The sequence below is a fragment of the Felis catus genome, chromosome B1 (genome assembly GCF_018350175.1).
Source record: "Felis catus isolate Fca126 chromosome B1, F.catus_Fca126_mat1.0, whole genome shotgun sequence".
NCBI classification, from domain to species: domain Eukaryota; kingdom Metazoa; phylum Chordata; class Mammalia; order Carnivora; family Felidae; genus Felis; species Felis catus.
The window spans coordinates 148,920,361-148,932,951 of NC_058371.1; the positions used below are offsets into that span (position 1 = coordinate 148,920,361).

Genomic DNA, 12,591 nt, shown 5'->3' on the forward strand with positions numbered 1-12,591 from the left:
AGCTATCCTATAAAGCTATAGTCATCAAAACAGTATGATACTGGTTCCTCTCCCAGAGGAGAAGGCAAATGGCAGACTCTGGTGATAGCTACCATGATAGGTCCTACAGCAGCTCTGGCACGGCAGAGGGTCCTGCGGCAGTGCTTATGGCCATGGTTCCCATAGCCAGAAGGAGATGCCCACAGAGCCCCGCTACACAGCATATGTAGGAAATCTACCTTTTAATACAGTTCAGGGCGACACAGATGCTATCTTTAAGGATCTCAGCATAAGGAGTGTACTGCTAGTCAGAGACAAAAACACAGACAAATTCTGCTATGTAGAATTTGATGAGGTGGATTCCCATAATGAAGGCTTGACACATGATGGTGCATGGTTGGGTGATCAGTCACTTCGTGCGGACATTGCAGAAGACACAAAACAAGATAAAAGTGGCTTTGGATTCAGGAAAGGTGGACCGGATGACAGAGGCTGTGCTCGCAGTGAGGACACGGGCACTCCTCAGACCTTTGTCATGTGTGTGTCCCCGTCTCTGCCTTGCATTTATCTGTTTGTTCCTTGGCGTAAGTAACAGTGAGATGCTGTGCTTACCACCCTCCCTGAATTTTATAATGAAAATGGGCCAAAAATCTGACACTTTACTGTTTCACTTGATGAATTGAGGATTTTACTCTGCAGAGCTGTCAAGAGCCTTCAGAGGCTATAAGTCTCCAGGTCTCCTCCTTAGGACACGGTTGCCTGTTCCTACACACTGTGTTTGGCACATACCCAGGGCCAGGGCCTGGGCCGTTGCTTCTGAGCTCCAACGCCTGTGTGTGAACAACCTGGGTCCTGCACCGAGTCCCAGTCCTTCCAATTGAGAGTAGTTCAGGGCCAGCCAGCAACTAGAGCCAGCGGAAGAGACCAGCCAGTGGGAGGGGAACGGGGTGCTACGAGGTCCCCTAGCCTGCTTAGCAGTGTGCTTAGGGAGTTGTCCTCACTAGCTGGCATCCTTGGCTTCTCTCACTGTGTCTCTGTCCTGAGGTCTCAGCAACTATGAACTCTCTCTTCTTTCCCTCCTTTACCTGCCACCTCTCCTTCCAAAATAAGAACCATTTGTGTAACACCAATACTTAAGAAAGACATGTATTATGTGGTTGTAATCAAACCTGATGCTTTCAGATGACTACTTACATCTTCAATGTGGAAAGCTTAAGAACAAAACAAATTCATCTAAACTGTGCAATCCAGCTGACTTTTAAATGTGAGAATGGAATTCCACGTTCAGCTGTATGTCAGAAAGTAAATATATGGGTATGGCATTTTGTGAATAATCTTTTAAATAAAAGAAAATCTTACAAAATACTTAAAGCAAACAAACAAAAACAATATGATACTGGCATTGAAGCAGACAAGGAGACCAATGGAACAGAATTGTCAGCCCAGAAATAAGCCCAACCACATATGGTCAACTAATATTTGACATAGGAGCCAAATATAGTCAATGGACAAAAGGCAGTCTCTTCAATAAATGGTGCTGAGATAATTAGATATTCACATATAAAAGAATAAAACTGGACCCACGTTTACATCACTCACAAAATTAACTTGAAATAAATTAAATCTTCCATTAAGAACTGAAACCATGAAACTCCTAGAAGAAAAGAACACAACTCCTTGACATGGGTCTTGGTAATTATTTTTTGACCATGACACCTAAAGCACAAGCAACTAAATAAATAAATAAATAAATAAATAGATATACATCACAGTAGAAACTTCTGCACAACAAAAGAAATAATAAATTGAACAGACAACCTACAGAATGGGAAAAAATATTTGCAAACCACTTTTCTAATAAAGGATGAATATCCAAAACATATATAGACCTCATATAATTCAATAGCAAAGACAAACAAAGACCAAATAATGCAAATAACAAATGGGTAAAGCACCTGAGTAGACATCATCCAAAGAAGATATGCAAAATGTCAATAGGTACATGAAAATTTACTTAACATCACTAGTCATTAAGGAAATGGAAATGAAAACAAGAATGAGGGATCACCTCATGTCTGTTAGAATGGCTATTATCAAAAAGACATGAGATAACAAACTCTGGTGTTGATGTGGAGAAAAGGGAAACTTTATGCACTGTTGGTGAGATTGCAAATTGGTAAAAAACCATTACAGAAAACAGTATGGAAAATCCTCAAAAACTTAAAAATAGAGGGGTGCCTGAGTGGCTAAGTTGGTTACGTGTTCAACTCTTGATTTCGACTCAGATCATGATCTAACGGTTCATGAAGTCAAACCCCACATCAGGCTCTGCATAGACAATTCAGAGCCTTTGTTTGGTATTCTCTCTCTCCCTCTCTCTCTAGTCCGCCCCTGCTCATTCCCTCTTTATCTCTCTCACAAATTAAAGTAGTTAAAAATTTTTTTAATTAAAATTGAACTACTATATGATCCAGGAATTCCACTTCTGGGAGTATATCCAAAGGTAAGAAAAACTCACCTGAAAAAATATCTGTACCCCATATTCTAAGCAGCATTATTTACAATAGCCAAAATGTGGGAATGACCTAAGTGTCCATTGATAGATGAACGGATAAAGAGGTGATAGTACATGTATATAAAATAAACATTTTTTTACAATATTTACAATAGCCAAAACATAGAAAGCGTAGGAGAGAATTATTTACAATAGGCAATACAAGGAAAAACGCTAAGTGTCCATCAACAGATGAACAAATTAAAAAATGCAACAGATAGATGATAGATGATAGATAGAGATAGAGATACGGATATAGAGATAGATATATATAGATATATATAGATAATGGGATATTATTCAACAAGAAAATATAAGGAAATCCTACCACTTGTAGCAATATGGATGGACCTTGAAGGCATTGTGCTAAGTGAAATAAGTCAGACAGAGAAGACAAATACTGTGTGATCTCATTTATATGAAGAATCTAAGGGAAATAAGCCATACAGAGAAAGACAGATACCATATGTTTTCACTCTTATGTGGATCATGAGAAATTTAACAGAAGACCATGAGGGAAGGGAAGGAAAAAAAAAGAGAGGGAGGGAGACAAATCATAAGAGACTCTTAAAAACTGAGAATAAACTGAAGGCTGATGGGGGGTGGGAGGAGGGGAAAGTGGGTGATGGGCATTGAGGATGGCACCTGTTGGGATGAGCACTGGGTATTGTATGAAACCAATTTGACAATAAATTTCATATTAAAAAAGAAAAAAGAATCTAAGTGGGGGGGGGGGGACTCAGAAGAGATGAGACTGGTGGCTACCAGAGACAAAGAGTAGTGGAAAAGGGAATTATAGGAAGGTGGTCAAAGGTGCAACCTTCTAGTTATAAGATAATGAAGTGCTAGAGATGTAATGTGCAGCATGAAAACTATGTCTAACACTGCTGTGTGATAAATAGGGAAGTTGTCAAAAAAAAAAGTATAAGTATACCCTAAGAATTCTCATCAAAGGAGATGTTTCCTCCTTTTTTTCCCCTTTCTTATCTTCTTCTTTTCTTTTTATGAGAGTATGGATCTTAGCTAAACCCACTGCAATCATTTCACACTGTATGTAAATCAAACCAACATGCTGTATGCCTTAAACTTATACAAGGATGCATGTAAAATATTTCTTAATAAAACTGGAAGAAAATAAAGTGAGAAACCTGAAACTTTAAATTAGGAATAGATCTAAGTCTGGTTTACTCCAAAATGTCATTCTTAACAATTATATGACACTACATAGAATTATATATAAATAACCTCCTTCAGGTATTAGATATGAGATGACCTCTCAAAGCACTAACATAAATGTATTCAGGTAAAGATGTCCGAGCTTACAATGTAAATGTTCCAAGCTCTGTCCACTTTCAGAGACCTACTGCTGCAGGGACACTGCCTGCAAACCCGTGCAAGGTTAGATTTGTGAATGTTTTTCTCTGATAAACTATGGTATAATTGGCATTTGTTTATCATTTTTAAAAAGATGGCATCAGCATAGCTCAAGTTCAACTAAATTACTGTGTGCTTTGAGTGTTGATTTAAAAGCTCACTAAGAGTCCAAATACATAACTAATACGATAGTTTTTGTAATGCAGTCTATTCATAAGATGAGGACTGACCGTACCCTGTCCTGTTCTCTCCTATTCAGGGAGGAAGAAAACAAGCTGTCATAAATCTTGTGGAGAAACTTCTCGTGCAAATTTGAATAGGGGAGGAGAAGGAGGAGAAAGGACAAAATATTTCCTTGCAACTTGTACCCTCTATATCTCTTCTTTTCTTCTAGGCTATTGAGCAGGAGTACCAAAATTCTTGAGCATACTGAAATTCAAGCATTTGTAAAGAAAGTAAAATTCTTGTGGTTCTCCTTAGAGATTCTAAGATAGCCTGGATAGTGGTTTCAGATTATACATTTTATGTAAACGTCAAAGGTAAACCAATGGCCATATTACCTATTGCTATTTCCAAGTGATGAAGAGCTATTCGTGTTTTCCAAGTAAATACCAGATGGAAAGATTATAGGTATATATGGAGATGGATAGATAGATAGATAATAGATAAATAGATATATAGGATAATAGATATAGAGAGATATAGATAGATGATGCATAAAGATATAGTGATAAATGAAAGATAGAAGAGAGATGATAGATGATAGATAGAGATAGATAATATATAAATAGATAATAAATGGATAGATTAGATGATAGAGACAGGTAGTGATAGATGATAAACAGATGATAGATAGATGATAGATGATAGAGAAAGAGAAAGAGAGAGAAAGAGAGAGATAACAGCTATCAAGATACTCTTTTGTACTGACTGGATTCCTATTTGGAAATGCAAAAAATTCAGCAAATAAAACTTAAAACCAGTGGTTTAAAATAATTGGAAAGGAGGAAGGAATTTTAGTGAATTAGACAGCTCTACCTTGGACCTTTAGCCAAATGTACGCTGTTTCAAAATAAAAGAAATTAGTAACTTTTCCAGGACAGTTTGCTCAATGTGTGACCTATTCACTAGCTTAAATAATTGGTGCAAATTCCATTTCATTAACATTTTTGCTTATTTCATGAATGTTATTCCTTCCATTGGTTAAAAGCTAAATTTCTAAACAGATTGGTATGTGTGAAAACTCCGTTCTTACATTGTTTTGCCTGAATTGTCCTTATGGACATATTTTGAGGTCTTATACTTGAAGTACACTGGATTTCTACAACAAAGCCAATACCCAAGGAAAGTAAATCAGAAAAAGGCAGGAATACATAACAAATAGACATAAAGTAAATAGATATAAAATAAAGCTCAATGCAGCCTACTAGGGAAGGCATAGTGTTTAGTGTTACAGAAGTTCTATGGCAATATGTGAATTTTCAGCTGTCAATACAGTTTTACATTTTGTGAAGCATAGCATGCATTCAGAAGAATGTACAAATCTTAAGTATCCAGATAAATATGCCCAAGTAAACACATCTGGGCAACTAGATCCACAACTCAAGAAACAGAAGAACAGCATACCGACCTTCCCCTCCATTGGACCCCTTTCCGGTCAGTATTCCCCACAATGACACTGCAATCCTGAGTTCCAACACCACGGGTTAGGTTTGCTTTTTTTGAAATTTATACTATTGGAATGATGCATATAGATTCTTTGGCTTTCTGATTATTTTCACTCAATATTATAATTGGAGGATTTATCCATGTTGCTTGTACTAGTAGTTTTTTTTTTTCATTTTCATTACTATATGACATTTCATTGTGGAAATATACCAATATTTATTTGCCCTTGATGGCATTGAAAGAGTTTCCTGTTTGGTTTTACAAATACTACTGCTATGAACATTCTTGTTCATATTTTTGGCAGACATATTTTTGGTGTATTTTCCTTGAATTTAACCTAAGAGTTAAATATGATATTCACAGGTTTAAAAAATACCACATAGATTTTTCTAAAGTAGTTATACTAATTTTCAATTACATTACTGGTGTTCAGTCCCACATTCTCCCCATGACTTATTTTATGTAATTTTCATTTTAGTCATTTTGGTGAGTTTGTATCACGCCGTGGTTATAACTTACACTTCCTTATTGACTAGTGAAGTTGAGTAACTTTTTATGTTAACTGGTCATTTTAATATCCTTTTTTTTTATGAAATGCATGCTCAAATCTTTTGCTTATTTTCAATGTCTTGACTGTCTAAAGACAGAGTGTATTATGCTAATCAAAATAAGTCAATCAGAGAAAGACAAATACCATATGATTTCACTCATATGTGGAATTTAAGAAAAAAAAAACAGATGAAACTAGGGGAAAGAAAAAGAGAAGAGAGAGAGAGGGACAAACCAAGAAACAGACCTTTAATATAGAGAATAAACTGAGGGTTGCTGGAGGGAAGTTGGGCAGGGGATGTGCTCATTGGTCATAGGTATTAAGGAGGGCACTTGTGATGAGCACTTGAGTGTTGCATATAAGTGATGAATCACTAAATTCTACTCCTGAAATTAATATTACACTCTATGTTAACTAACTACCATTTAAATAAAAAACTTGAAACTAAATAAATAAATAAAATTGATTTGAAAGATACTGTGTGTCTATTATATTTATGAGTGTGTGTATGTGTGTTGAGTATGTTTACACATAGATGTATATAGGTGTGTGTGTATATGTACATATATATATATATATATATATATATATATATATACACATACTGGTTATATTTCCTTTATTATATGTACTTCAAATATCTTCCCTGATTCTGTGACTTAACTTTTGGTCTCTTAGTGGTATCTTTTGGTATTATTATCTTGATATAATCTAATCTGTCATTTTTTCCCTTATAGTTATGTCCTATGTAAGAATATTTGCTTAATATCAGGTCATTAAGATGTTCTACTCTTCCTCTAAAAGGTTTATTGCTTAATTTAACAAGTCTAATCATTCTGTAATGAATACTTTTATGGTAGAACTCCAGAAATGTTTTCCCCCCATAGACATATCCAGAATAGAATGTTTGAGAATATTTTTTCTGGCTCTCCATAATACCACACCCCCACCTCTACCCATTCAAATAATTCTGAGAAAACTAAGATATTCAAGAAAATATTTTCAGCTTTAAATATACATAGTCACATTATGTTTTGGCAGGTAATAATAAAGTCTAATGATTAGTATAATAAGAGTATGCCTTGTTCTAATTCATAGGCTTATCTATTTTCTTATTTGTAAAATAATTTCATTCAGACAGAAGGTAGGCCAACCACTGCTAAGAATTAAGATGTTCAAATGAATAAATTTCAGCTCTGAACTACTATGAAAGAAAATAACTAAGATATGGAAACTCGGATTCACATGATCATGCACATGACAATTTATGAATTTGTTCTTATTTGCCAAAGATATGTGGAAATAATTATTTCCTTAACTAATCTGTCATAGAACAAATGTACTGAAAGCACTTGAGGCCTGAAGTTATTTTCTTAACTAACACTTCCACAATGAAAACATGACTTCTATTCCAAAGAAAATTTGGAGACTGCATATAGAAGAGGAAAACAACTATTTACTAAACAAATCTCTACCTACCTCACCCACAGTAAATTCATGACCCTCCTTTCTCACTACTTCTTTCTTTTATAATAATAGTTCATAATCAGTCTTAGGCTTAGAATTAGAGGGAAGTCTGAAGATAGAGAAATATCATCTTCAAAGTAATTCTTCATCAAAGAAATCTAATAACAGATTTTTTAAATTGCCACCATCTGTTATATACCTTGTCATCTGTCTCTAGTAACTGCCTGCAGAGTGTACCAAACATTCTCACTTTATTGTTTTTGTTACTACTTACCTGCAATTTCTCAAATCGATACCTGAAACCCAATTTGTCTGTGCCCTTTTTTACTGATAATACAATGGGCTCACAAGAATAACAATAAAAACAAACAATTTGAGGAATGTCATACAGTGCTTACAGTTTATGCCTCAGGTCTTTGTGAGTTCTTTTTGGCAGATGGTCCCTGAAGACCTATTTGACCCTTTATTTTATTCCAATAGAGCTCATTAACCATATCCTTTTTCTGCAGATATTTTCTTCACAAAATCCATTTTTCTTTAACTATGCAGTTAGAATTAGGTTCAAATAGCACCCTTCCAAGGATTTAGCAGTGCTAGGAACCAAGATATATCTTAATTGCCAAACTCCTCCCAACTGCATGATTCCCACTAACAATAATGATTCTCGGGCTTTGTAGCTAAGCACCAGGAAGCCCCTTCTCAGGCCGGTCTGGCCAAAATCCCAAAATGATAAAAAATGAATGACTGGGGCAGGTGTGGGAGGGGGGGATGTGAACAGATGATCATTGATTGCTCCATGATAATGAGGGTACTTCTGAGATTTGCTCAAAGCAAAAGGAGATTCGTTGTTTTAATTTTGAATTGCTATTTACTCCCTTATTCATTCTGCTCCTGAAGAGGTGAAGTGTCTTATCTAACTAGTAATTTGGAGAGAAGGGCTGGCATGTTTTGCTCATTGCTACTCTCTTCTGGGAGTGGGCATGTACTCTTTCTTTAAAGATAAATTCTGCCTAAATCTGTGGTTTAGTAATTCTCTTTGGCTAAGACCTAAAGTCATATTTTCCAGCTTGTCCTCTGTCAATAATAATGGCAATATTCTTGCATCATCTTTAATCATTTATTTTGTTTCTTAATATCGTACAGAAGCGGAGCCAAGAAGAGTAGCCTTCGATGGTCTGTAAAGGACCCAATTGTGCTTGGATTGAGAACACTAAAAATGAAATAACAAAATATTAGATAAAACACTCATGAGGAGAGGTTTTTGGAATGAAAAGGGCATTTGTTTCTGTCCTTAATGTCTGGTATAAAGGGAAAGATTTTTGAAGTTGATGTTTTAATAAGGGTTATACTGGGCCAGTTTTGACCCCTGTAACCTTGGTGTCAATCATATGGTATAGTGGCCTTATAGATAACTGCAGCTTATGTAGGATTTCACCTTAAATGAGTGTTTTTTTTGTTTTTTTGTTTTTTCTTCAAGCAGGTCTTGGGCAAAGGTGGTATATTCCTTGAGAGCAGCCTCGGTAAGAGCCAGGAGAGGATCCAAGCCAAAGGCGGCCAAATGGATAGCCTCAGAGAATGGATGGAGGTCTGCGAGACAGAGCTTGCAGATGACAGCAGAACTTTCTGCTTTGTCTCAGTAGACTCAAAGACTCAGTTATAGGCACAAATACACAAGAACACCAACAATAGCGCCTTAATAAAGTATGGCTCTGAGACCTCTTAGCAGGCCCTGCTTTTCCTCAATTGGAGCAGCTGAGACAAACATTCCATACAGAGAAAAGATCCTTTAAAGTTTTTTGGTCAATGGTTGGCAGAAGAGTATTGGTTGCTTCTAAACTGCAAAGAAGTTATATTCCTTGTTATAGAAATCAGCTTCTAGAAAACAGATATTCTAAAACTCAGGTTCTAGCAGGATCTAGACAACAGAATCACTAACCCAAATTTTATTCCATGCTTAGGGCCACAGAGGAGCTGTAGAAAAGCTAACTTTGGACCCATCTGGTACTGAACACAAACTGAGGGCTACCCTCCTCCCATGGCATGATTTTATGTTGGCTATTGACTTATTTAATAAGAGGAAGCTTAGGATTCCTTCATGTACTCAACTCTCTCTAATATACCAAATCTTGTGTCAAAACCAGCATCTTTCTGGGAGTTTGTTCACAGCTTAATTTAAGTATACAGGGCATGATGTGATAGTTAATTTTATGTGTCAACATAGCTAGGCTATGTTGCCCAGTTGTTTGATCAAACACTAGTCTAGATGGTACAGTGAAGGTATTCTGGAATGTGATTAATGTTTCTAATCAGTTGACTTGAAGTAAAGGAGATTATCTTCACAATGTAGGTGGGCCTTATTCAATCAGTTGAAAGCATTAAGAACAAAAAGCTAGATTCCCCACCCCCCCAAAAAAAAAATCTGCCCTCAAGACTATACATAGAAACCTTACCCTACTGTTTCCCAGGCCACCTACAGATTTCAGACTCAGGACTGCAACATCAACTCTTGCCTAAGTTTCAGTCTGCCAACCCACTCTATGGATTTTGGACTAGTCAGCCCCCAAAATCATGTGAGCATATTTCTTGAAATAAATCTCTTCAGGGGCACCTGCTTGGCTCAGTTGGAAGAGCATGCAACTCTTGATCGCAAGGTCATGGGTTTGAGCCCCCGTTGGGTGCAGATATTACTAAAAAACAATAATAAACTTAAAAAAATCTCCTTACACACCCACATACCTACAATCACCCAAACTTCCTCCCACATAAATGTGTGTGTGTATATATATATATATATATATATATATATATATATATATATATCGTTGGATGTGTATGTATGAATATAAAGACATATATACATACATATATTGGTTTTGTTGCTCTGAAGAATCCTGAAAACCTCACATGGTATCTGGGCAACAGGCATAAAGTAATTGGCACCCTGGAAAGGTTAAAACGAGGAATAGTTTCTCTTTTCCTTGAATACCATTGAGTTCCTGCTGTGGTCTTGATGAATACTCAATATTGAGGTTCAGTAGCTCAACATTGCCTGGAATAATTGCCTTAGGGAATAGTTTTTTTTTCTTTTTTTTTTTTTAATGTTTTATTTATTCTTAAGAGAGAGAGAGATAGAGCATGAGTGGGTAGGGGGCAGAGCGAGAGAGGGACACAGAATACGAAGCAGGCTCCAGGCTCTGAGCTGTCAGCACAGAGCCTGAGGTGGGGCTCGAATCCACAAGCTGTGAGGTCATGACCTGAGCCAAAATTGGACGCCCAACCGACTGAGCCACCCAGGTGCCCCCTTTTTTTTAATGTTATCTTTTTTTTTACTTTAAATATTATGTAATGTTTATTATTATTTTTTTTTTGAAAGAGAGACAGACAGATAGAGCATGAGTGAGGGAGGGGCAGGGAGAGAGAGAGAGACACACAATCTCAAGCAGGCTCCAGGCTCCAAGCTGTCAGCACAGGGCTTGATGGGGGGCTTGAACCCACGAACTCTGAGATCATGACCTGACCTGACCTGAAGTCAGACACTTAACCAGAAGAGCTGAATAGTTTTTTTTCTAAATGTGGTATAGATGGTGGCAGGGTCATGATATTATTTTATATGTTACTAACTCTTCAAACTTTTTAATCTGCTGCATATCAGAAACTTTTTTTTAGATTTTCTGAGACCCTGAAGGAATTAGGTTCATTCTAATGACAAAATTTAGGCTGCAACTGCTAATAGAACCCCAGAGTCTACTAAATTATTAAGAATCCATCTGTCTGTGACTCAGGAGAATTCCAAGTTGAGAGAAATTGGGCTTTGGATTATGAACTTCTTTTTTTTATTATTCTTTTTAATAGTTTGTGGGTTCAAGCCCCAAGTGGAGCTCTGTGCTGACAGCTCAGAGCCTGGAGCCTGCTTCAGATTCTGTGTCTCCTTCTCTCTCTGCCTCTCCCCCACTCATGCTCTGTCTCTCTCTCAAAAATAAACATTAAGGGGTGCCTGGGTGGCTCAGTAGGCTGTGTCTGACTTCAGCTCATGAGGTCATGATCTCACAGTCTGTGAGTTCGAGCCCCGCATTGGGCTCTGTGCTGACAGCTCAGAGCCTTGAGCCTGCTTCAGATTCTGTGTCTCCCTCTCTCTCTGCCCCTCCCCTGCTCATGCTCTGTCTCTCTCTGTCTCAAAAATAAATAAAAACATTAAAAATTTTTTTAAAAAACGTTAAAAGAATTTTTTTAAATATTTATTTTTGAGAGAGAGAGAGAAAGAGAGAGAGAGAGAGAAAGAGAGAGAGAGAACAAGCACGAGTGGGGGAGAGGCTGAGAGAAAGAGAGACACAGAATCCGAAGTAGGCTCCAGGCTCCAAGCTGTCAGCACAGAGCCCAACGTGAGGCTCGAACTCACAGACTGTGAGATCATGACCTGAACCAAAGTTTAACACTCAACCGTCTTGAGCCACTCAGTTGCCCCTGGATTATGTACTTCTATTTCAGAAAAGAAAGAAAATTTTATTTTGGTAATTCTGTTTCTTTGGAGTTGGAGTCGCAATGGGATTTAATGTTTAACCTTTAACTTCTCTTAGGAATCTGACAAAAGAAGTGAGAATATAGTCCAATTTGGGATATTTTTATGCTGTTAGCAGTTTTTAGAATTTTGGGGGGGCTTTATCCTAATTGTACCATTTAATTTCATTGCAGAATCTCTAATAATCTGATGATCATCAATAGGGCTGGACATAATTGGGCTGAGAAATAGAATATGGAGTAAATTATAGAATAGCCTTTCTATTGACTTAATGTGCTGTTTGGATAATTTCACAGGTTTCTAAGGGCAAAATCTAACTACTGACCAGCAGTCCCAAAGGATAGACTGGTATTGGAGGAGTGGCTTTGGAAAGGTGTCACCAGGACAGTCCTGATTAAACTGCTAATCTCGGGGTGCCTGGGTGGCTCAGTTGGTTAAGCATCCAGTTTCAGCTCAGGTCATGATCTCGTGGTTTATGAGTGC

At 37.1% G+C, this 12,591-nt stretch overlaps 1 protein-coding gene across 1 annotated transcript; it reads left to right on the forward strand.

Moving 5' to 3' along the window:
* The first annotated feature begins 68 nt into the window (after positions 1–68).
* LOC101098537 (eukaryotic translation initiation factor 4H-like) lies at positions 69–9,252 on the forward strand. Its single transcript, XM_045056746.1, is given in 4 exon segments — positions 69–117; positions 120–563; positions 3,837–3,931; positions 9,073–9,252. Coding segments are annotated over 4 exon segments (768 nt in total).
* Positions 9,253–12,591: the final 3,339 nt, after the last annotated feature.